Source organism: Neoarius graeffei, chromosome 8 (assembly GCF_027579695.1).
Source record: "Neoarius graeffei isolate fNeoGra1 chromosome 8, fNeoGra1.pri, whole genome shotgun sequence".
NCBI lineage: Eukaryota > Metazoa > Chordata > Actinopteri > Siluriformes > Ariidae > Neoarius > Neoarius graeffei.
In genome coordinates this window covers 92,661,938-92,688,687 of record NC_083576.1, presented here as the reverse complement: position 1 = coordinate 92,688,687, position 26,750 = coordinate 92,661,938, and the positions used below count along the sequence as shown (strand labels likewise).

Sequence of the window (26,750 nt, the reverse complement as noted above, 5' to 3'; positions counted from 1 at the left end):
GCATGTTACAAAAATAAAGAAAAAATCTGAGTCCTTGTCTCCAATTTATGAGTCCAAATGCAGTTGATGCACAAGTCCGAGTCCAAGTCCGAGCCATCAGTGCTCAAGTCTAACTTGAGACACGAGTCCTTAAAATTAGGGCATGAGTCAGACTCAAGTACCACAAGCCTGGTCCAAAGCCCACATCCAGATATACATGTTAATGCTGCAGAGAGCTTTCACACTAACCTTATATAAAATGTTCTCCACACACAGGAATGTTTTTATCATCCAGTCTTCCTGCTCATCATTTTTCTCATCTTTCTGGGTTCTTCAGGAAGCAGTGAAAAGTTAAACCAGGTTTATCACCACATCTGTTATTCCATCCAAAAGCACTAAAGGTCTCTGGCATTGTCCTTTAAGATGGGACTTCTACAAGTTTATCTGTAGATGTTTACTGAATTGGGCTGACAATCACTCGCGTACACTTGTGCCGGTCGCTGGCAAACAGAAAGCTTGGCCAGATAAACAAATCCGCAGTTATGATGACATCATATGAATGGCCCCTATAGCTTCATACTAATTACCATGGAGTCGAGCCCATGCATTTGAATGCTAAGATAGCTAAGAGCTAGCTAAAATGATTTAGTTATCTGTCCAGAAAAATGACACGCCATCTAACCTTGCTCTGTCTTGCAGTTGCATAGGCAGGCTTTCCTTTCCTTTCCTTTTCCGCTGGAGGGAGAGCCGAGTCTGCCATGTTCGCCCACGCTGACTTGTTTTGGTTAAAAGTAGGTCAAACATGCCCCACAGTGGTCACATGATATTGTTACTCACTTGCTTTGGTGATCTCCAGAATTGTAAAATGCACTTTTTATCTTGGCAAAACATTTACACACAGGATACACGGTGTGTGTGTGCAGCAGTACGACATCTTCAAACTCTAACAGCAATAGAAATAGAACACTTTACCCAGACTTCAACTTTGCAGTCAGAACCTTTAAATATACAGTAACTATAAATGAATAAAAACTAAGCTGTGCTGCTCTTTAATAAATAAAGAATAGAATTGGATGTTAATTGCTGTGGTGTAAGAGCAATAAACACCATTAGGACTAATTACCCTGCACCTGTTCCAGCTTAGAGCGCAATCACAGCTTGGGCTTATAATGACTCTCTAAACACACAGACTTGTTGAAGTATATGTGCTGCACTGAGTGTCTCACATTACCAAGCCTTGTACAGTGTCTTGAAAAAGTATTCACCCCCTTGGTGTTTGTCCTGTTCTGTTGCATTACAAGTTGGAATTAAAATGGATTTTTGGAGGGTTAGCACCATTTGATTTACACAACATGTCTACAACTTTAAAGGTGAAAAATGTTGTTTTATTGTGACACAAACAATAATTAAGATGAAAAAACAGAAATCTGGAGTGTGCATAAGTATTCACCTCCCCAAAGTCAATACATTATAGAGCTACCTTTTGCTGCAATTACAGCTGCAAGTCTCTTGGGGTATGTCTCTATTAGCTTAGCGCATCTAGCCACTGGGATTTTTGCCCATTCTTCAAGGCAAAACTGCTCCAACTCCTTCAAGTTAGATGGGTTGTGTTGGTGTCCAGAAATCTTCAAGTTATACCACAGATTCTCAATTGAATTGAGGTCTGGGCTTTGATTAGGCCATTCCAAGACATTTAAATGTTTCCCTTTAAACCACTCCAGTGTAGCTTTAGCAGTATGTTTAGGGTCATTGTCCTGCTGGAGCGTGAACCTTCATCCCAGTCTCAAACCTCTGGCCGACTCAAACAGGTTCTCCTCCAGAATTGCCCTGTATTTAGTGCCGTCCATCTTTCCTTCAGTCCTGACCAGCTTTCCTGTCCCTGCAGATGAAAAACATCCCCACAGCATGATGCTGCCACCACCATGCTTCACTGTGGGGATGGTGTTCTCAGGGTGTTGGGTTTGCGCCACAAATGGCATTTCCCATGATGGCCAAAAAGATAATTTTTTGTCTCATTTGACCAGAGAATCTTCTTCCATGTGCTTGGGGAGTCTGCCACATGCTGTTGGGCAAACTCCAAATGTGATTTCTTAAGCAATGGCTTTTTTCTGGCCACTCTTCCATAAAGCCCCGCCCACTTTGTGGAGTTTACGGCTTAAAGTGGTCCTATGGACAGATACTCCCATCTCCGCTGTGGATCTTTGCAGCTCCTTCAGTGTTCTCTTTGGTGTCTTTGCTGCATCTCTGATTAATGCCCTCCTTGCCCGGTCTGTGAGTTTTGGTGGGCGGGGCCTTCTCTTGTCAGGTTTGTAGTGGTGCCATATTCTTTCCGTTTTGCTATAATGGATTTAATGGAGCTCCGTGGGATATTCAAAGTTTGGGATATTTTTTATAACCCGACCCTGATCTGTACTTCTCCACAACTTTGTCTCTGACCTGTTTGGAGGCTTCTTGGTTTTCATGTTGCTTGCTTAGTAGTGTTGCAGAGTCAGGGTCCTTCCAGAACAGGGTGATTTATACAGACATCATGTGACAGATCATGTGACACTTTGATTGCACACAGGTGGATCTTAATCAACTAATTATGTGACTTATGAAGTGAATTGGTTGGAGCAGCTCTTATTTAGGGGTTTCATACGAAAGGGGGTGAATACCTATGCACACTCCAGATTCCTGTTTTTTCATCTTAATTATTGTTTGTGTCACAATAAAAGAACAATGTGCACCTTTATAGTGGTCGGCATGTTGTGTAAATCAAATGGTGCTAACCCTCCAAAAATCCATTTTAATTCCAGCTTGTAATGCAACAAAACAGGACAAACACCAAGGGGGTGAATACTTTTGCAAGACACTGTATCTGTGTATTGCTACCAGAGACAAACAATAAGTACTGTAATCAAGTTTGCAGTCGAGTTAATAATACATGTTCATGCCATAAAACAAAGGCCTAACGAGCCTCTCTTAGGTGTCGATCACTAACCATTATAGAGGACGGTCATCAAAGTATCGATGAAAGGATGAAATGACTGCTGATACCGCTAAACACCTAGTTACACCTAGTTAAAGCGCGGTGTTTTTATACCCCCCCACCCCACCCCACCCTGCAGCATGACATAAATTAAACAATTCAAAGATTCTTTATTGTCAATTCACTGTATATCCAGCACATATAGGAGAATCAAAATGCTGTTTCTCTCTCACCTTACTTGTAAAAAAAGGATAAAGATTACACCCCCCAAAAAAACCCAATATATAAATATTTATAAATATAGATAATATAGATAAAAAATTAAGAAAAACAATATTAATATAAATATAGATAATATAGATAAAAAATACACTCTAAAATCAAACAATGTACAAAATAGCAGTCGTGCAATACAGTACAATATCTACCGGAGAAGGTGCGAGAAGAGCAGCTTATGAGGTGTAGATGAACAGTAGTGCAAATGAGCAATAGCAGCAGATCCAGCAGTAATGCTAATGTTTGTGGTCTCATTCTCATCTCATTATCGGTAGCCGCTTTATCCTGTTCTACAGGGTCGCAGGCGAGCTGGATCCTATCCCAGCTGACTACGGGCGAAAGGCGGGGTACACCCTGGACAAGTCGCCAGGTCATCACAGGGCTGACACATAGACACAGACAACCATTCACACTCACATTCACACCTACGCTCAATTTAGAGTCACCAGTTAACCTAACCTGCATGTCTTTGGACTGTGGGGGAAACCGGAGCACCCGGAGGAAACCCACGCGGACACGGGGAGAACATGCAAACTCCGCACAGAAAGGCCCTCGCCGGCCACGGGGCTCGAACCCAGGACCTTCTTGCTGTGAGGCGACAGCGCTAACCACTACACCACCGTGCCGCCCTAATGTTTGTGGTGTGATGTGCAAATGGATGAGGTAGTTTTCTTGTGTGAATGAATGTGTTACAGACCGGGGTAGGGGGCGGTAGTGGACAGAGTTCAGCATCCTGACAGCCCGGTGATTTGGTGATTTGAACACATGAATGAAGTGAACGGTGAAGATTTAAGAAACAGAGCGAGTCAGTGATGGACATTGACAATGATATGATACACCAGTAACCGCCGTCATTTCCATAACAAATGAAGAAATCAGTCATCGCCTCTGTTCGTGATCCTTTAACTCAGTCAGTGAGCTGCGATAGTGACTCGGAAGGATACATTTATGATCAGGAATTTTAATGTGCCTCAAATTTCACATATAATGTGAGTGTTTGATGTGACAAGTGGGTCCATTTCAGTATTACGAACTTTTTGGTATAATGAACTATTTGGACGTCGCACAAGGAGTTCACTCTCGTGGGGTTACAGTCTACTTTATTCCTCTTATACCTCAGCAATTTGTCAATTATTATTATTATTATTATTATTTAGTTAACATTTTATTTATTAAAAATATTAGTATTATTTAGAGTATCCCTGCATAGAGGACTGAATTTTTTAATTCAGTGACTCTTTAATAATTATGTTTATAAATAATTACCTATATATAAATTGTATATCCTTTGGGTCCATCGGACAGTAGTTTCTCTGAGACTTGATATTCCCTGATTATATGGGTGTGTCTCGTGTGTGCAGGTGTTTTGCCTGTATTAGTTATGTATTCAGTGATTTGTCTGTGTGAATGTAAACACAGTTATCTGGGTTTTTCCAAACCTTAGAAACCATAATTCAGGGAAAAGTCCCCCAGTGACTGTGATTTATGATGTGTGTTGAGGAATCCAGCCTTTGGAAGGTCATAACATTTTACAGGGTGCCAATAATCAAACGCGTTAAACCCTTCAGGCCTGTGACCTTCAGCTATTTCCACCTTGTCAGCGATCCTGAACGGAGAAGGATGATGCTTATCCGAGGCGATGACCTGAAATCCCACAGCGCTAGTCAGGATTGCAATTAGTGTGAGTCATTAGTGGTTATTTTAGCTTGGGGAAATGTTCCCAGGCTCAGGGATTGCGGCAGGTGTGTGTGTGTGTGTGTGTGTGTGTGTGTGTGTGTGTGTGTGTGTGTGTGTGTGTGTGTTGGATTGCTGTGAAGTCTATGTCTCTTATCACTAAATATCTCCATGTCCATGAGTTTCACGGTGCTAATCTTGGCATCGTTGTTATCAGTGATGGCTGATTCTCGTTGTTTTCATGTTGAGTCCAGAAATAGTTTCACTAAACACAGCCTGACCCTTTAACACACACATTAACCCTTTAACACACACATTAACCCTTTAACACACACATTAACCCCATGTATGAAGATAAAACCCAATCTGTCTGACACTCCTGACAGTACAAGTGGATAATTGCACTATGGCTAGCTCTGATTACACAAATAGAAACAACACACAGGATGTGTAACTGCAGCAGGGGGCTTTAACTGAAGGAGATGACATTTAGATTGAGCGCTGGGGGGAAGCTGATTTCCAGGATCCTTAGTGATATATAATGGATGGAATAATGGATGGATGCCATGTTTAAGATATTTCTCAGGGTACGGAATGCTGAAGTGTACAGAAAGATCAAGTGTACGGAATTCTGAAGTGTACGGAATACTGAAGTGTACAGAAAGATCAAATGTGAGGAATGCTGAAGTGTACGGAATGCTGAAGTGTACAGAAAGATCAAATGTGAGGAATGCTGAAGTGTACGGAATGCTGAAGTGTACAGAAAGATCAAGTGTATGGAATGCTGAAGTATACAGAATGCTGAAGTGTACAGAAAGATCAAGTGTATGGAGTACTGAAGTGTACAAAATGCTGAAGTGTATGGAATACTGAAGTGTATGGAATGCTTAAGTGTACGGAATGCTGAAGTGTACGGAATGCTGAAGTGTACGGAATGCTGAAGTATATGGAATGCTGAAGTGTACAGAAAGATCAAGTGTACGGAATACTGAAGTGTACGGAATGCTGAAGTGTACAAAAAGATCAAGTGTGAGGAATGCTGAAGTGTACAGAAAGATCAAGTGTACAGAGTACTGAAGTGTACGAAATGCTGAAGTGTATGGAATACTGAAGTGTACAGAAAGATCAAGTGTACGGAATACGGAAGTGTATGGAATACTGAAGTGTACAGAATGCTGAAGTGTACAGAAAGATCAAGTGTACGGAGTACTGAAGTGTACGAAATGCTGAAGTGTATGGAATACTGAAGTGTATGGAATGCTGAAGTGTACAGAAAGATCAAGTGTACGGAATACTGAAGTGTACGGAATAGAGAATGATACAGAACAGTTAAGTGTACAGAATACAGAGGTGTACGGAATACTGAAGTTCATGGAATACTGAAGTGCCCAGAAAGATCAAGTGTACGGAATGCTGAAGTGTACGGAATAGAGAATGATACAGAACAGTTAAGTGTACAGAATACAGAGGTGTACGGAATACTGAAGTTCATGGAATACTGAAGTGCACAGAAAGATCAAGTGTATGGAATGCTGAAGTGTAGGAAATGTTGAAGTGTACAGAAAATGAAACATACTGAGTCTTTCTAATTCATCTGATGAGTTCTCACACACTTCAACACCAAATCCATCTCCGTGTTTGGTTTGGGAGATGAGGCATTGCAGTGCTGTACCGCAGTTATTCTTCTCCTTCGTCTGTGTCTCTCTTGAAGTTTTCCTCAAATGCCGAGCTTTCAGCGCCTCAGATTCATGACCTCGCCTCTCGTTCCTTGCATTAATCCAGCAGGCAAAAATAGCTGTGTGTGTGTGTGTGTGTGTGTTTGTGTGTGTGTGTGTAACCTGCCTGCTCTGTGTGTCCCATTATGGCACCGTCATTAGATCAGATTAAATAACTGCCATGAATGAGGTTTTAATGAGGTCAGAAGGACAAGCTGAGGTGCGCATGCGCGCGCATGTGCGTGTGTGAATGACATCATTATTTGTACAAGGAAAGTCTGTACATGAACTATTTTCAAATGCATTTCTCCCCAAATTTATAAGAAATGGTCAAAATATTTTCATTATCTGTTAAATGATGTATTGTGATTTAATGCTCAGTGAATTTAAAGTGTATTTCACGTGATTTTTAAATCTAATGTACATTTTAGAACAGACTAGAAACGGGTTTATATTTTTCCTTTTATTCATGCATATTTTTTTTTGTATTTAAAATAATAATCGTAAATAATTTCATTTCATTAACAATTCGAATTTGTCTGTATATCAGTGACATTTTCTTGCTTTTTCTTTGTTTTTTTGTTTGTTCACCAAGATTTCACACACTATCATTTTTCTCCAGCATTTTTTTCCTTCATGTTTTTTGCAGCTTGTTAAACCTGCCCATGTTCCTTTATGACTGAGAAATGTGTTGTGCTTTGCAACAGAAAAGCACTGACTCTGTCATCAGGAGATCGCAAGTTTTAATCCCGTCATTACTGATATGGAGTCCGACACAGCACATTGGCTGTCATCTGTCTATGGGAGGGGCTTATTTCCTCTCCCCTGTCAGTCACAGGAAGATTAGCCAATCGTGCGTGTCTGTGAGCTCATGTATGTGGAAGATGGTGGATAGCGCTCTCCTCTGAGTGTGTTCTGCCGCCTTGTGATGCCTCATGAGTAGCAGTTAGAAAATTATTTATTTTAATAAATAAAAGCTTGCAAGCATTACAAGAGAATAAAACACTTGGGGATGTGCTGTTCAACTGTGGGGTGGCAACAGTGGTCACGGTGGTCACAGTTTTCTGTTTAAACACAACCTCCCCCCCCCCCCCCCCCACACACACACACAGAAACACACGCACCTACCTGTATAATAGTCCTACACTCCAGGGGTCTCAATCCCCTCGCTTTTGTTTAATCCCTTCACTTCATCAGGCTCTTTTAATAGGAGAAGGGTGTGTGTGTGTGTGTGTGTGTGTGTGTGTGTGTGTATATATGTTTATCTGAGAGGATTGAGTTTCAGAAAAGCCCTGAGCTGACACACACTTGCTGTCACACACACTGACACGGCCAAGAGAGCGGGACTGTGCTGTGTTTCTGTCTAACACTCGCCTCTGTCTGTCTGCATTTCAGCTCGATCCAAAGTCACCATGGCGTCTCCCAGCTGCAGTGGACTCGAAGTTCTCCTCTCCAGTCTGGAGGTAATTGTGTGTGTGTGTGTGTGTGTGTGTGTGTGTGTGTGTGTGTGTGTGTGTGTGTGTGTGAGTGAGAGAGAGATACAGAAGTGTGACCTGGTGTGGTTGTGTGTATTACTGAAAGTTTGTTATGTAGAGACCATACACTAAACTAAATATTATTTACTGCATCATTTAACATTAACAAATCACAAGCTTCAGCATTAATGCACCTTATACTGCAGCAGATCGAATGCTTGAATCTGATTGGTCAGAAGGTGTGGATTATTTCGGAATAAACATCGCGGCTCCGACTGTAACACCAACGACAGGCTTATGTTTAAGCGCTTGTTCTAATATGTTATCGTTTCCATAGTAACAGCTCACACACATGGATGAGCTTGTACGGTAGACACTCCACAGAAACAAAACAAAGAATACTAATGAATCGGTTTAAAAAAGTTGTTTAAAAGATTAAAACCTGTAATTGTTAACATGGTACATTTTTGTTAGGAGAAATTTATTTAATGTTTAAGGAAGGAGTCTCCAGTTTCAGCACTTTGCAAAGTTTCAGAAGTTTTGCTCATATTCCACAACATTAATATGAACAATAAACTGTTAAAATGTGCTACGTATATATATGTTAAAAATAAATATATACATAATTTTTTATAAATAAATTCATATTAAAACACTTGTACTACTACTACTCATCTCATCATCTGTAGCCACTTTATCCTGTTCTACAGGGTCGCAGGCAAGCTGGAGCCTATCCCAGCTGACTACGGGCGAAAGGCGGGGTTCACCCTGGACAAGTCGCCAGGTCATCACAGGGCTGACACATAGACACAGAAAGGCCCTCGCCGGCCATGGGGCTCGAACCCGGACCTTCTTGCTGTGAGGCGACAGCGCTAACCACTACACCACCATGCCGCCCCTACTACTACTACTCATAATAATAATAATAATAATAATAATAACCAAACAAAATAATGAATGAACTCTAAGCCATTTTTCTTTTATTCCTTTTAAATTTTTTTATTTAAAAATCATAAACTGGCACTTTAATGAGTGAGTGAATCTTTTTTTGTGGTGGTTAATTCATAAAATTTGTACATTTTTAACATTTACACCCCAAACCTGATTATTATCTTTTCCCATCACACTGTAATTTATTGTTTGTTGATTTTTGTGGATTTATTTTCAGTCCTGGATAAAATAAATGTTTGTTCATAAAGTTGTATTTATTAAAAGTTAAAATAAATAATTGAATACATGTAAATTAGAGATTTAATTTTGATCCTGATATTGATCATAAAACTTTGAGTATCAGCTGATACTGAAGCCCAATATAAAACATTTTTTGTCTTTAAAAATTACAAAGCTTTCATATAACACTTTTTTAAACTGAAACATTTAAATACAGGAAAAAAAAACACAGAGCTGAAAACACCATGGAGCGACATCAGAGACTTTAAATTCAGCATTAAAAAACTAAACTTGTCCTTGTTCTGGTGTGGAAGGGGAGGGGTTTGATGGGAGGGGTTTGATGGGAGGGGTTTGATGGGCATGATTTGTGTAGATCCAGAGGATCTCTGAATGAAGGCGTGGCCTGAGATAGAATCTAAACATGGAGTTCAGAAAATCCACTTGAGCAGCTGTATAACCCGACTCTGAATACCAGGAACGTTCCTCACATAAACACTGAGATGTCTTTTGGACTCAAATTGCTGATCCTGAACACAGCCCTGTTTACTGAACACACCGTTAATAATCACACTTCTAATCTGCTGTCACCCAGAACACGACGGGTTCCTTTGGATTCCGGTTCCTCTCCCAGCTCTACCTCATGTGGTCTCAGGAAGTTTTTCCTCAGTGCTGTCTGTGACAATGACAATAAACTCGTTATGTGGAGTGTAGAGACGATGTTACTGGTGTTTGGTGTTTGCAGAATGCTGGAGATGTGGAGAACATGCTGAAAGTCCTCAATGTGTTGGATGAACTTCTCTCTGCAGGTAAACTTTCTTTTTATTGGCTTAATCAGGTGTGTTTCATGTAAATTAGTTGTAAACGAGGGGTGTGTTAATGTATATAATATGTAAATAATGTTAAACTCTGATGAATATTTATCGGGATTTCTCTGTCTCTCCTTTTTTTATATTAATAATGTTTTATTTGAAAATCTCTGAGTTTTAACCCTCTGGGGTCGAGAACTTCTCCAGCGAATCTCAACAGGTTTAGAATGAGTAGGTCATGTATTTAGATAAATATCTTTCTGAATTTTATCATACAAGCACGATAAACATATTGACAGAAAGTTTATACTTTACACTTTCCTATGTGCCCACTGACAAATAATATTATAGTTTTTAAATGACCTAAATTAGATGAAACATAAAACTTATCACCTTCCTCAGTTACACCGGAGTCGGAGCGCTGAGCGCACACTTACACATTCATAAAAGACTGTTCCCATGGTAACTCCATGATAATCACTTTCACTCTTTCGGTTTCCATTGGTTTCTCTTTCGCAGTGGGAACGCCCACCGTAAACAGGATAAAATCTGTCAGACATAGTTCAGGCTATTTGGAGGTAAAACTTGTTTTGAGATGATATGCGGATTTTATGTGCTTCAGATGATTCAGGATAGTGAATCAATTTCAGGACAGCAAATCAATTCATGATTCAATTAACCCCTTCAGTGCCCTTGGACAAATCACGTACGTCATGAAATCTTTTACCGCTGTGCTTTATGACATACACTAGTCGTCATAAACACCTCCTTTTATGTACCTTACATGGCACATTACCGCGAGTTGGCCTAGTGGTTAGTGTGTCCACCTCTTGATCGTGAGTTCTATTCACGGTTGGGTCATACCAAAGACCATTATAAAAATGGTACCCAGTTACTTGGAATACATGGACCCTTGGTGTACATTATGTTTTCAAGTACTAGTAATTCATGTTTATGGACAGTTTCTCATTGACAAGACCTGTTCTTTGGTTTTTTTTTGGATGTTTTTTAAATTGTTTTTGATTATTAAAGTTATTTTGACTCTACAATGTTTGTGATTTTTCTATACAAATATTAAAAATATAAAGTTCTGAGCAAGTTAGAGAAAGATTATCAAAATATCTCAATTTTGACCTATTTTTGTCCTATATGCCCAGCACATTACAATTAATTATGGGTTGCAGCCAAGGGGTTAATGATTCAGGACAGTGAATCAATTTCAGGACAGTGAATCAATTCAATCTTGAGAACTGCGACACTGATGATGAGCGACACTTTTTTTTTTTACTTTGGCTCAATCCAGCTGAAGATCAGCTCGAGTAAGTGTAAATATTTTTTTCTATTTCTGATGAGCAGATTGGTTGATATGCATGCACTCATGGCCGTAACTACCATTGAGGACACCGAGATCATGTCCTCGGTATTTTTTTCAGAATTTTAAAATTGATCTACGCTGAATTCGAGCAGTGATCAATGTAAAACGCAGCGTCCACATCCACATGTCATCTGTATTTCCCCCCAATAAAATTCACATTTGTCTAATGCAGTGGTCACCAACCTTTTTATGCCCGAGATCCCTAACCTCTGCCTAGATGGCAAGCAAGATCTACCCCTTGAAGCGTTGACAGAAAAAGAAATCCAGACTAGACTGTTTCAAGTTGAGGCTTTTTATTTGGCCTAATTTTAACTGAATAAGATTTAAGACCCTGGTCCAACTTTTTAATTTCTTGTGAGAGCTGACGAAATGACTTAATTTCAGTACAACATACAATGGAAATTAACTATACACAAAAAATATATAGGCCTATATCTGTAGTGAGCAGAATGAATGAACCACCAATGACTCAGATTGTTATTAATATCAACTAATAATATTGTAATGAGAAAGCTGAACTGTTAACATCAGTTGCACTGTCTTGTTTGTATTGTAACACTAAATTAATTAATTTCACAGCAACATAAAATGGAAATTGTCAACTGAAATTACAACACAACAGTGATGATATATCACAAATTGTAACTTAAGTGACAAAATGACAACTTCAATTCAACATGAACTGATTTTCTTTAACCATACATACACAATAAAGACAAATATGAACTTGCAGTGATGCTACAATGACTGCTGTCATGCTACAGAGGTTACAGTTCATCACGCAACTCAAGTCAATGTGATGGCTGTGACTGAACACGGTCAGTGAGTGCCTTATAGTTAGGTTCATATCACGTATCATATTACGGCAGGAACAAGCAGTAGGAACATCCATGACCTTGCACTTAAAGCTCGACAAGGGAAAAACTTGACAGCAAGCTAATTAGCATTTTAGCGGCTACAGTTGGTACTCGGCACGTTAAAAGTGGGTCAGCGTTGTAACAACATAACGTTACTGTACAAGCAATGCTTATTTAACGGTAACAAATTTAAGCCCTATATGTTGAAATTCCTCTCTTATTCGCTCGTTAATTTATCACACAGTCTTACCTCAGTCAACTTCTTCCCTCCTTCTGTGAAAATTCAACGTCTCAGACGCGGACACAAGTGGGCGGGGGATGCGTTTGATTAAGTCTCCTGATTGGCTGGTGATAGATTGGTGGGCGGGGGATGCGTTTGATTAAGTCTCCTGATTGGCTGGTGATAGATTGGTGGGCGGGGGATGCGTTTGATTAAGTCTCCTGATTGGCTGGTGATAGATTGGTGTCATTATAGCGCGTCGGAGCGGTTCATGCCAGGCTCGAGTCCGATCCACCACTCCGCGGAAACACTTCAAGAGCTACAGTAACACTGACAGCCAGGTTATATCCTCACGGTTTTATAGGCAATATCATGCTTCCTTTTGTAAAGGGGCGGCAGAAATTAAATGGGGGCGGGAATCACAGAAAGGGGGGGGCGGCCTGCACCTCTAAAACCCCTCGTGGAGAACCCTGTACTGTATTGCGAGGCTATCACCATGGTGACGACGCTCAGAGACGTAAGACGTAAGCAGCAGGAGTTAAAAAAAAAAGAACCCTGCGACACAGAGGGGGAAAGCTGTAGTGGGCCTATCGGAAGACATGTAATATGAACGCCAATCAGATATACTGCAGTGTATTTCTGTATAATCTTCCAATTTCTTTCCTCATCCCCCAAGATCGACTGGGAAAGCCTCCAAGATCGACCAGTCGATCGCGATCGACGGGTTGGTGACCTCTGGTCTAATGTCATCTGAAATCTCTCAGCCTCTATCTCTATCGTTGCCGTGTCTAATGCAGCGTCATGCGACGTAGCCTATACTAGTGTCGGCCGGGGAAGTTGGGTTTTGGATAAAACAGGCAGGGTGTAGTCTACGCTCTATCACATATGCCTACCTAACCTAACGTAGGCTAATAGTCACATCGTATTATAGAGCTTTACCTGAGTGCAAAATGAAAACGTTGCAACAAACTAAATGAAGGTTTGGACAGCCAACAGAAGAGCAGGGAAAGAGAAGGAGGGAAGGTGAGAAAATATTGTCAGTGCAGTGGCAGACCGTTCAGCGGCATCATGCCAACTTTCCAAGGGGAAACGTTTCATTGTCATTGCCTATTACAGTTTAGTTAGCATTTCGAGAAACATTCAAAACTACGTTGTCACAGGCAGCCCTGTGCAGGGCTGAGTAAACGGGCTGGTTCGAGTAACTCTCTCTCTTTCTCTCATAACTCTCTCTTTCTCTCTCACTCACTCACTCACACAGACACACACACACAAATAATAGACTCTCACACACTCTCTCTAATACATAGTCTTCACACAGAACTAATAGCCCTACATTCTAATGTAATTTAAGATAATGAAATGTAAATAATGCCAATACTTCAGCGTAGCTGAGCAATACACTCAGTTCAGTTTTGACTTTTATGTCAGACAAAACTCCACAGTTCTGATGGCACAGTTTTAGAATTGTTGAAGTAAATGTGTTATGAGCCAAACTTACATTACAGGCAATGGTGAGAACACTCTGTTTCAGAGAATGCATGCAAATGGATCTCAATTCAAGACAGCCAGATAGACTGATGCCTTTACATTACTGCTCAGAATGTCTCTCCACATACAGACACCCACAAATAACACACAAACTCTCAGTCTCTCGCTCTCTCTCTCTCTCTCTCTCACCCACACACTCACACTATTATTATAAGGTTTAATACTAAAGCTTACAATTCAGCAGTTCACACCCTTTCTGTCATGTGTATGCTGCAATGTAAATAATGCCAATAGTTTAGGTAACTGGTACTTTAGGTATATATACTCAGTTCAAGAGTTCACTACCTTTCTACTTTTATGTCAGATAAAACACCACAGTTATGGTGCCACAGTTGTAGAATTGTTAAAATAAATGTGTCCACCACCAAATCTATCCTTGGTTTGTTATTTATTTATTTAAGTTGTGCCGGGGGGGCCTTCGGTGCTGTCAGCCATGCTTGACCATGGTATTTGAAAAATCCTGGTTACGGCCCTGCATGCACTGTAGTGCAGACACAGGAAAAAAATGACTGAGCAATTTTTTCCAGAGTTAAAATTATTTTTCTCAAAAATAATTTGCTCTAGGGCGGCACGGTGGTGTAGTGGTTAGCGCTGTCGCCTCACAGCAAGAAGGTCCGGGTTCGAGCCCCGGGGCCGGCGAGGGTCTTTCTGTGCGGAGTTTGCATGTTCTCCCCGTGTCCGCGTGGGTTTCCTCCGGGTGCTCCGGTTTCCCCCACAGTCCAAAGACATGCAGGTTAGGTTAACTGGTGACTCTAAATTGAGCGTAGGTGTGAATGTGAGTGTGAATGGTTGTCTGTGTCTATGTGTCAGCCCTGTGATGACCTGGCGACTTGTCCAGGGTGAACCCCGCCTTTCACCCGTAGTCAGCTGGGATAGGCTCCAGCTTGCCTGCGACCCTGTAGAAGGATAAAGCGGCTAGAGATAATGAAATGAGATAATTTGCTCTATTTTGAGTTTAGAGAGTAAAAGTTGGAGTGGGAACAAAATTACAGAATAATTGTCTAACAGAATAGATTGTGGCTCTGAACTGAGTAAAATACAACCCTGATTCCAAAAAAGTTGGGACAAAGTACAAATTCTAAATAAAAACGGAATGCAATAATTTACAAATCTCAAAAACTGATATTGTATTCACAATAGAACATAGACAACATATCAAATGTCGAAAGTGAGACATTTTGAAATTTCATGCCAAATATTGGCTCATTTGAAATTTCATGACAGCAACACATCTCAAAAAAGTTGGGACAGAGGCAATAAGAGGCTGGAAAAGTTAAAGGTACAAAAAAGGAACAGCTGGAGGACCAAATTGCAACTCATTAGGTCAACTGGCAATAGGTCATTAACATGACTGGGTATAAAAAGAGCATCTTGGAGTGGCAGCGGCTCTCAGAAGTAAAGATAGGAAGAAGATCACCAATCCCCCTAATTCTGCACCGACAAATAGTGGAGCAATATCAGAAAGGAGTTCGACAGTGTAAAATTGCAAAGAGTTTGAACATATCATCATCTACAGTGCATAATATCATCAAAAGATTCAGAGAATCTGGAAGAATCTCTGTGCATAAGGGTCAAGGCTGGAAAACCATACCGGGTGCCCGTGATCTTCGGGCCCTTAGACAGCACTGCATCACATACAGGCATGCTTCTGTATTGGAAATCACAAAATGGGCTCAGGAATATTTCCAGAGAACATTATCTGTGAACACAATTCACCGTGCCATCCGCCGTTGCCAGCTAAAACTCCATAGTTCAAAGAAGAAGCCGTATCTAAACATGATCCAGAAGCGCAGACGTCTTCTCTGGGCCAAGGCTCATTTAAAATGGACTGTGGCAAAGTGGAAAACTGTTCTGTGGTCAGACGAATCAAAATTTGAAGTTCTTTATGGAAATCAGGGACGCCGTGTCATTCGGACTAAAGAGGAGAAGGACGACCCAAGTTGTTATCAGCGCTCAGTTCAGAAGCCTGCATCTCTGATGGTATGGGGTAGCATTAGTGCGTGTGGCATGGGCAGCTTACACATCTGGAAAGACACCATCAATGCTGAAAGGTATATCCAGGTTCTAGAGCAACATATGCTCCCATCCAGATGATGTCTCTTTCAGGGAAGACCTTGCATTTTCCAACATGACAATGCCAAACCACATACTGCATCAATTACAGCATCATGGCTGCATAGAAGAAGGGTCCAGGTACTGAACTGGCCAGCCTGCAGTCCAGATCTTTCACCCATAGAAAACATTTGGCGCATCATAAAACAGAAGATACGACAAAAAAGACCTAAGACAGTTGAACAACTAGAATCCTACATTAGACAAGAATGGGTTAACATTCCTATCCCTAAACTTGAGCAACTTGTCTCCTCAGTCCCCAGACGTTTACAGACTGTTGTAAAGAGAAAAGGGGATGTCTCACAGTGGGAAACATGGCCTTGTCCCAACTTTTTTGAGATGTGTTGTTGTCATGAAATTTAAAATCACCTAATTTTTCTCTCTCAGTTTAAAATTTTGATATGTCATCTATGTTCTATTCTGAATAAAATATGGAATTTTGAAACTTCCACATCATTGCATTCCATTTTTATTTACAATTTGTACTTTGTCCCAACTTTTTTGGAATCGGGGTTGTAGTACGAGAGTTAATTTCAAGACACACTGAATCGAGTCAAATACCAAAATAAAGTCAAATACCAGATAAATGAAGATGTTGTAAAAAGCAGTTTTAGAACTGTGTTGGAATGTGTGAAAAATGTCTGTGAAGATTCTCAGTCATCCAGGTCATAGTAAACTGTGGGTGGTAAAAGAGAGCAACTGGACTTGCTTGAAGATTCTTGAAAACGTTTCACCTCTCATCCAAAAGGCTTCTTCAGTTCTGTCTGACTAATAGGGAGTATCAGGTATTTATCCTCTCATGGTTGAAAAGCAATCCTAAGGTGTTGTTGAGTCATCCTGTTGGTGTGGGTCACTGGGGGCTGGGTGTGAACAGCCTTGAGAGTCATTGGGGTGATCAATGGATTGTTGGTTCTCTCTGTCCTCCTGTGAGTCACTGAAAACAGCTGGGTTTTGGTGTGCATTCAGTTGTCTGGGAAGTGTGCCAAGGACTGCATTGTAGGTGGCTGATAAATTATGTCTTAGACCCCCACCTCTGTTCCGTGATGGCCGCTCCAGGTTGAAAAAATGGCTTCTTTAACTCCTCGCTCATACCAACGATCCTCTCTGGCTTAAATGTGTATGTTGCAATCCTGAAATGAGTGTCCTTTGTTGTTAAGATGAAGATAGACAGCAGAGTCCTGGCCTGAGGAACTGGCTCTCCTGTGTTGAGTCATGCGCCTGTGAAGCAGTTGTTTTGTTTACCCAATATACGAGTCTGTGCATTCCTCACTGCACTGAATTGCATACACTACGTTGTCCTGTTTGTGTCTGGGTATTCTGTCCTTAGGGTGGACCAGTTTCTGCTTCAGGGTGTTACTGGGTCTGAAATGTACCGGAATGTTGTGTTTGTAGAAGATCCTCCTGAGTTTCTCAGATAGACCAGAAATGTAGGGAATGACAATGTTCTTGCATTTGTTCTTGTTATCCTCCTTGTCCATTATGTTCCTTTTTCTGATCTTGAAGAAAGACCAGTTGGGATACCCACAGTTCTGAAGTGCTTTCTTGATGTGATTCTGCTCCTTCTCTTTTCCCTCTACCATTGTAAGAATGTTCTGAGCCCTGTGTTGCAAGGTCCTAATGACCCCCAATTTGTGTTCCAGTGGGTGGTGAGAGTCGAAGAGTAGGTACTGGTCTGTGTGGGTTTCCGGTAGACCTCGATGCTAAGGCTTCTGTCTTGTCTAATGTGTACATCACAATCCAAGAAGGCTAGATTATTCCCACTGACGTCCTCCCGAGTGAAATTGATGTTGATATCCACTGCATTGATGTGCTTAGAGAAGGCTTCCACCTCATGGGCTTTGATTTTAACCCAGGTGTCATCCACATATCTGAACCAGTGGCTGGGAGCAACTCCTGAAAAAAAGTGGTCAAAGCTTTATGTTCCACTTCCTCCATGTATAGATTGGCCACAATAGGGGACACCGGTGAGCCCATGGCGCATCCATGCTTCTGTCTGTTGAAACTTTCATTAAACTGGAAATAAGTGGTAGTTAGGCAAAGGTCAAGCAGGATGCAAATATGGTCCATGGTGAGGGTCGTTCTATCCAGTAAGGTGCTGTCTTGAAGGAGTCGTTTTCTAACAGATTCGACTGCTTCTGTGGTGGGAATGCAGGTGAAAAGAGAAGTGACATTGTAGGAAACCATGGTTTCATCTGAGTCTAGTTTGAGGTCTGCAACTTTAATAGCAAAATTTTGGGAGTTTTTGACGTGATGTGGTGTATTCCCAACAAGAAGAGCCAGGATGGTGACTAGGTGTTTGGCAATGTTATAGGTGACAGAAGCCTTTTGGATGAGAGGTGAAACATCTTCAAGAATCTTCAAGCAAGTCCAGTTGCTCTCTTTTACCACCTACAATGTATGAAAAACATGACCTTACCCATTGTGACTTGACCTGATGGGATTAAGAGTTGGCAGTGGGAGGGGTTTTCACTCCTCATTGAATACTCCTCTCACTGCCAACCTCTATCCCCAAACAATAGGACATAAATGTTTTTGATGGCCAGTTAATTGTCCAAACCAATGGATCAGATTTAAGTGTTTGTGCTCGATCCATTCCTCAGACTGAAAAGGATCACCTCAAGTGACCAAAATGGTTCATCCCAACGGGTAAGTGTCAGGAGTGGCGAGCTGAGGTGAAGTGAGGACCCAAGAGCAGACTCAGGAAACAGGCAGTGTAAAGAGAAAACTTCTTTAATGAAGTAGATGACAGAAAGGCAAAAGGTACAGTAGGGCTCAGGCAAAAAAAACAAAACAAAACAAAAAAAAACACAGGAGCAGGTAGACATTATCTGGGACAAAAAACAGGACAGAAAGATCTTCACAAAAACTGATGAACACAGGGACAAGGGAAATCCAGGCAGAGGGAGCAAAAGACAATTCAAAAGAACAGGCAGGCGAAAAACAGGGACAAAACTGGACAGAAAAACAAGGAAATTCAGGCAGGGGGAATCAATAAGACACAATACCAATGAGCTATAGCAAGGCGAGGAAAGTCTACAAAAGACAGTCTGGCAAATGGAGTAACTCCAAACAGTTCTTAAAATGCCCTGGCTGATGGGAGAGGAGTGGTAACAGGTGTGGGAGTGTCACTTCAGGAAATGGCCTTCAGCAAGGCAGGACTGAATTCCTGTCCTGGATCTGTCCTGGAGCCAGCGTGGAAGTCCCACAATCTAAGGCATGGATGGACTGGACCAGACTGTGACAGTACCCCCCTTCAATGGGTGCCTCCAGGCACCTTAGAAAGTGCCTCAGGGTGTTGGTGGTGGAAGTCCGTGATGAGGGTGGGATCCATGATGAACCTGGCAGGAACCCAGCTCCTCTCCTCAGGATCATACCCCTCCCAATCAACCAAGTACTGGAGTCCTCTGCCTTGGCCCTTCAGCAACCTCCTGACAATGAAGACCTCACCACCATCTATGATCCTAGGAGGAGGAGGGGGTTTGGAGGGTGGAGACAGGGAACTGGAGACAAGAGGTTTGACTTGGGAGACATGGAAAGTTGGGTGAATATGGTGCATGGTTACAGGCAGAGACAGACTTACAGAGCAGGGATTAATTACCTTGGAGATGGGGAAAGGTCCTATAAACCTAGGAGCCAATTTGCAGGAGACTGTCTTGAGGGGCAAGTGGAGAGCATTACCTGCTGCCCCACCTGATAGACGGGAGCTGCCGAGCAGTGTTTGTCAGCTTGCTCTTTAAACATCTTGACAGAACGTAGGAGCTTTTTCCTGGTCAATGCCCACATTCTACTGCAGTGGTGCACAAACATCTGGGCAGAGGGCACGGCAACGACTTCTTGGATGGGGAAGAATGGTGGCTGGTAACCCAGAGAGCACTGGAAGGGGGAAAGACCTGTAGCAGAGGTGGGTAAGGAGTTGTGAGCGTACTCTATCCAAGGAAGGGTCTTGCTCCAGGAGGCAACATCCTTGGACACCATGCACCTAAGAGCCACTTCCAGCTCCTGGTTGGCCTGTTCCATCTGTCCATTGGTCATTGACATCACATCAATGTCCTTGACCTGTGGTGTCCCCCAGGGGTCGATCCTTGGACCATTACTATTCAACCTTTATATGCTCCCACTTGGACAAATTATCAAGAACAACTCAATTTTGTATCACTGCTATGCAGATGACACCCAAATTTATTTTGTTCTATCACCTAATGATTATGCCCCCCTTGAATGTCTCTACCAGTGTATCGACCAAATCAACAACTGGATGTCACAAAATTTTCTTCAGCTGAACACAGATAAAACAGAAGTAATTCTATTTGGGAAAAAAGATGAAAGACTCAGGATTACCACTATTCTTGACACAGAGGGGATTAAAACAAAAGATATGGTTAAAAATCTTGGTGTTTTCATTGACAGCGAGCTAAACTTTGACAGTCACATGAAAGCAATCACTAAATCGGCATTTTATCACCTAAAAAACATTTCCAAACTAAGAGGACTTATGTCAAAAAATGATCTGGAAAAACTTATACATGCCTTCATCTCTAGTAGGGTTGATTACTGCAATGGCCTTTTCACAGGCCTGCCAAAAAAGACCATCAAACGACTTCAGCTGGTTCAAAATGCAGCGGCGAGGGTTCTCACACGAACAAAAAGAACAGAGCACATTACTCCAATTCTAAGGTCCCTTCACTGGCTTCCAGTAAGCTACATAATTTACTTTAAAACATTGCTGCTGGTGTACAAATCTCTAAATGGTACAGGGCCCAATTACCTCTCTGATATGTTACAGCGGCCTAACCCAATCAGATCTACCAGATCGCAGCAGCAAAATTTACTGGTAAAACCTGTTGTTAAAACAAAGTGTGGTGAAGCAGCTTTTAGCTACTATGCAGTACAGCTATGGAACCAACTCCCAGAGGACATCAAAAATGCTCCTGCTGTTGGCAGCTTCAAATCTAGACTAAAGACCAAGCTGTTCTCAGATGCTTTCTGCTAACTGATAAATATCGTCATCTTTACATGTTTTAAACTTACTTAACTTTTATTCTATTTTATTCTGCTGTTTTTTACTGAACTTTTTCTTCATTTTATTATTTTATTTCCACTATTGTTTAATTCTTATTATTTTTTTCTCTCTTCTTCCCCATTTATTTTACGTAATTTTATTTTCTATTGTTTACTGTTTTGCTTTTACCTCTGTAAAGCACATTGAACTGCCACTGTGTATGAAATGCGCTATATAAATAAACTTGCCTTACCTTGCCTTGAGGATGAAAACCTGAAGATAGACTGCGAGAAGCACCAATGAGTTTACAGAAAGCCTTCCAGAATTGGGCAGAGAACTGGGGTTCATGGTCTGATACGATGTCTGAGGGGAGTCTGTGTAGATGGAAAACATGGAGTATCAGCAATTCGGTGGTCTCCTTGGTGGTGGGAAGCTTGGGCAGAGGGATAAAATTAACAGCTTTAGAAAAATGGTTGGCAACAGTGAGGATACAAGTATTGCCACCTGAATTAGGGAGTCCTGTGATGAAATCCAGGGCTGTGTGTGACCAGGGCTGGTGGGGAACAGGAAGGGGTCTCAGCAGGCCAGCAGGGGGTCTGTTGCCAGTCTTGTTCCTGGCACAGATGTCACAAGCTGCCACAAACCTCTGGATGTCCTCCTTGATGGATGGCCACCAAAAACATTGTCGGATGAGTGCCAGAGTCTGGGCTGCTCCTGGGTGGCATGCCATTCTGGAACCATGACCCCACTGCAACACCTGTGCCCATGCAGAAACAGGAACAAAAAGATAGTTAGGAGGTGCATTACTGGGCCTTGGGTCCTGCTCATGGGCCTTCTGGACCAGGGTCTCCACCTCTAACAGAACAGCCCCCACCAGGCACCGTGGGGGAAGGATGGTCTCAGGGGAGGTTGATTCCTCCTGGAGGGAAGAAAACATTCTGGACAAGGCATCGGGCTTACCATTCTTAGCCTGGGTGGAAGGAAAGTGTGAACTTGAAGCGAGAAAAGAGAGACCATCGAGCCTAACCAGAATTGAGGTGCTTGGCAGTCCTGAGGTATTCGAGGTTCTTGTGAGCTGTTCATATGATGAAGGGAAGGTCTGACCCCTCCAACCAATGTCTCCATTCTTCCAAGGCCAGTTTAATGGCCAACAGTTGCCTATTGCCAATGTCATGGTTTCTCTCAGAGAGGGGAAGCCGACGAGAGAAGGAGCAAGGATGAAGCTTGTTGTCACTAGCCGATCTTTGGGACAATATGGCCCCCACCCCGAAGCATTGACCTCAACCACAAACTGCCAGGACGGATCTGGAATAGTGAGTATAGGTGCTGATGTGAACCTTCATTTGAGCTCAGAGAATGCCTTCTTGGCCCCTTCCTCCCAGCTGAAAGGGACCTTGGTGGAAGTTAGAGCCATGAGGGGCCCAGCCACCGTACTAAAGTTCCTGATGAATCACCTGTAGAAATTCACAAATGCAAGAAACTGCTGGAGTTGTCACCGAGAGGACAGGGTGAGCCTGTCAGCAACTGCCTTGAGTTTCAGGGGGTCCATCTGAATCTGTGCAGGGGAGATAATGAAACCCAGAAAGGAGACAGAACTTCTATGGAACTTGCATTTTTCAGCCTTAACAAAGAGTTTATTTTCCAGGAGTTGCTGAAGGACCTGCCTGACTTGGATGCGGTGTTCATCAGGAGAGCGGGGAAAAAAAAAAAACTCATCCAGATAAACAAAAACATTAAGGTAGTCCCTCAGGACATTAATGAGGGCCTGGAAAACCATGGGAGCGTTAGTCAGGCCGAACAGAACCACAAGATATTCATAGTGGCCTGTGGGGGGTGTTAAATGCTGTCTTCCATTCATCCCCTTCCCTGATACTCATGAGGTGGTAAGCATTACGCAGGTCTAGCTTGGTGAAAATCTGGGCTCTCTGGAGTAACTCAAATGCCATAGACACGAGAGGTAGAAGGTAAAGGTTCTTGAGGATGATGTCATTTAGCCCACAGTAATCAATGCAAGGGCACAAGGATTTGTCCTTCTCCACAAAAAAAGAATCCTGCCCCCGCAGGAGAAGAGGAAGGATGAATAATTCCAGCTGCTAAGGACTCAGTGATGTATTTATCCATGGTTTGCCTTTCAGAAGGAGAGAGAGTGTAAAGTCACCCCTTAGGTGGTGCAGTCCAAGGGAGAAGGTCAATTCCACAGTCATAGGGCCTATGGGGAGGAAGGGAAACAGCTTGAGACTTGCTGAACACAGGTTTTAAGTCATTATACTCAGGAGGCACATTAGAGAGGTCAGGATATTCACCAGTGGTGGGCTGGAGCAGCTCGGCATGAGGGAGGGCAGATCTCAGGCATGACAATAAACAGAATTGACTCCACCCTAAAATGGTGTTGTTAGTCCAGTTGACATGGGGGTTATGTAGAGTTAGCCAGGGCAGACCAAGAACTATGGGCACATGGGGATTACTCATGACAAAAAACTGGATGGATTCAGAGTGGTTGCCAGAAATTCTTAAGGTGACCAGGGCTGTTCTATGGGTGATGGTGGTCAGACCAGTACCATTAAGGGTCAGGACAGTGAGGGACAGGTTCAGAGCCAGTAGTGGGATCCCCAGGCACTCGGCGATGGTTGAGCAGATCAGGTTTCTGTCAGCCCCTGAATCAATGAGTGCCTGGAGGTCATGGGGCTGATTGCCATGGATAATGACCACTGGGAGTAGCAGTCGATCAGTAGGGGGCTGATTCTGGACATTGCCCACCAAGGCCCCTAAACTCACTGGTGGGCTCTTCCTTTTAAAGGGCAAGATTGGCAGAAATGCCCCAGCTGTCCACAATAAAAACATGCCCTCATATCCCAATGGCGCTGTCTTTCCTCAGGTGAGATGCGGACTCGGTCTACCTGCATTGGCTCAGCGGAAGGAATGGGAGGCTGAGCAAGACTAGTCCGAGTTCTCTCTTTCACCCGCTGTCTGATCCAGGAGTCAATACGACTGATGAGGTCCATGAGACCGCTGAGATCAGGTGGCAGTTCTCATGAGACCAGCTCATCCTTGATGGAGTCTGACAGCCCATTCAAAAATGCATCAAACAAGGCAGTCATTCCAGCCACAAGATGCTGCCAAAGTGCGAAACTCAATTGCATACTCAAAAGCGGACCGGGCACCCTGCCACAGCCCCATGATTTCTCTTGCTGCCTCTCTGCCAGACAGAGAGCGATCAAAGGTTTGCCTCATCTCCTCTGTAAAATCCTTGAAGCTGGCACAGCATGGTGCATTGGCATCCCACATAGCTGTTCCCCACTCCCTAGCTTTGCCAGTGAGGAGAGTGATGGTGTAGGCCACTTGGGAACGCTCTGTAGGGAAGGCCAGTGGTTGAAGCTCAAGGGTTAGCGAGCATTGAGATAAAAAGATCTGCAGGTACCTGGTTCTCCATTGTATGGCTGTGGGGCGGGAAGTTTCAGCTCTCTGAAGAGGGCTGGAGCAGGAACTGGAGGTTCAGTAACAGATGTTACTTGAAGCTGTTGTGGCTGAGTGGCAAGAAGATTGAGTGTGTCAGAGATGGTGACAAAGTTTTGATTCACCTGTTGGATGTCCTGTTAGTGGGTCCCAAGGAGAGCTCCCTGTTTCTGCACCGCTGCTCTTAGCTGGGCTAAATCTGCTGGGTCCATGTTGGCCAGACTGTGTGGTCAGGAGTGGCGAGCTAAGGTGAAGTGAGGACCCAAGAGCAGACTCAGAAAACAGACAGTGTAAAGAGAAAACTTCTTTAATGTAGTAGATGGCAGAAAGGCAAAGGTACAGTAGGGCTCAGGCAAAAATTGGTAGTAAAAAAAAAAAGGCCAGGAGGTCAAAAACACAGGAGCAGGTAGACACGATCTGGGACAAAAAACAGGACAGAAAGATCTTCACAAAAACTGATGAACACAGGGACAAGGGAAATCCAGGCAGAGGGAGCAAAAGGCACAATTCAAAAGAACAGGCAGGCAAAAAACAGGGACAAAAAACCTTGACAAAAAAACCAAGGAAAAATTCAGGCAGGGGGAATCAAGAAGACCCAATACCAATGAGCTGTAGCAAGGCGAGGAAAATCTACAAGAGACAGTCTGGCAAATGGAGTGGCTCCAAACAGTTCTTAAAAAGCCCTGGCTGATGGGAGAGGAGTGGTAGAAGGTGTGGAAGTGCCGCTTCAGGAAATGGTCTTCAGCAGAGCAGGACTGAATTCCTGTCCTGGATCCGGCCTGGAGCCGGCATGGAAGTCCCACAATCTAAGGCATGGATGGACTGGACCGGACTGTGATAGTAAAGTCATGTTTTTACACACATTCCAACACAGTTTGAAAACTGCTTTTTACAACATCTTCATTTATCTGTTATTTTTTTAAAAAATAAAATCATGACACAAAAACTACAGAGATATTATTGTAGCTGAACTTGTGCTGAACACAAAAGTCATATGATTGAAAACACTGCTTAGATTTGTTGAAACTGATGAAATCAGAGCATGACAAACTCATTAGAGGGCCAGAAAATACCTTCAGACCCCAGATGGTTAATGCAGACTTCATTATTTCGCGCATTATATCATTCACATTATATCACATTATATCATTCACATATATCAGTCACATTATAACTGTAATGAAGAGTGTTATTAATGTGTTCAGGTTAAAAGTGTGTGTCAGGATTCAGAAAGTCCTGAAAGTACAAACTCATTTCACTCAGCAGTAATGAAATTGTTATTTGACTGTTTGACATTTCCAACTGTTTCACGCTGAATATTTAATTCTCACTCAGAGACTAAACAGGGTTTTTACTGTGACGTGACACGGCGCTGATCCTGTAATCTGGAATTAATTTACCATAAAGTAATTAAACTGCATTATTCTCCCGCTGCTGGCGTTAATCAGGAGACTTTGTCTGCTGAAAGTTTTTAAAAATCGCCTGCAGAAAGCAGAAAAGAATCTGAGACGTCATTAACACTCTGCGCTCATGGCAATGACTGGAATGATGTAAAGCTAATTTATTATGATTTATTATATTGTGACTTTTTCTATTTATTGCAACTATATTCTAAATGATTAATCAGTTAATTGGTCCTTCATCTTCGTCAATTTCCTTTTCATTTGATTCTTTTCCTTTCTATTGATGTTGCTCAGTTTCAGTTGATTTTCATTTAATTTAATAACAAAATTCTATATTTGTTGAGCTGTACATGTGTGCAAATGACTTTCTTAAAAAATAGTCCTTAGTAATTGTTGATGGGTCTATGTATGTGTGTGTGTGTGTCAGGTACAGACCGGCGTATTCACAACATGATCTCTAAAGGAGGAAGTGAAGCTCTTCTTTCAGCGCTGGTGAAAACGGCTCAGTGCTCGAGTCCGGACTTCACACTGCTGCTACCAACATTACACCTCCTCGCTAAGGTGGGACACAGAGGTGAGAGATGCAGAGAGAATTAAATAATTCATCTCATCTCATTATCTGTAGCCGCTTTATCCTGTTCTACAGGGTCACAGGCAAGCTGGATCCTATCCCAGCTGACTACGGGTGAAAGGCGGGGTACACCCTGGACAAGTCGCCAG

At 42.4% G+C, this 26,750-nt stretch overlaps 1 protein-coding gene across 1 annotated transcript in view; it reads left to right on the top strand.

Moving 5' to 3' along the window:
* The window catches only part of LOC132889963 (cytosolic carboxypeptidase 4), a 238,887-nt gene that overhangs the window by 57,165 nt on the left and 154,972 nt on the right, over nt 1-26,750 (top strand). The window contains exons 3-5 of the mRNA XM_060926765.1: nt 8,008-8,075; nt 10,000-10,063; nt 26,458-26,604. Coding sequence (XP_060782748.1) covers nt 8,008-8,075; nt 10,000-10,063; nt 26,458-26,604 — 279 coding nt within the window. The remainder of the gene's footprint in view (nt 1-8,007; nt 8,076-9,999; nt 10,064-26,457; nt 26,605-26,750) is intronic.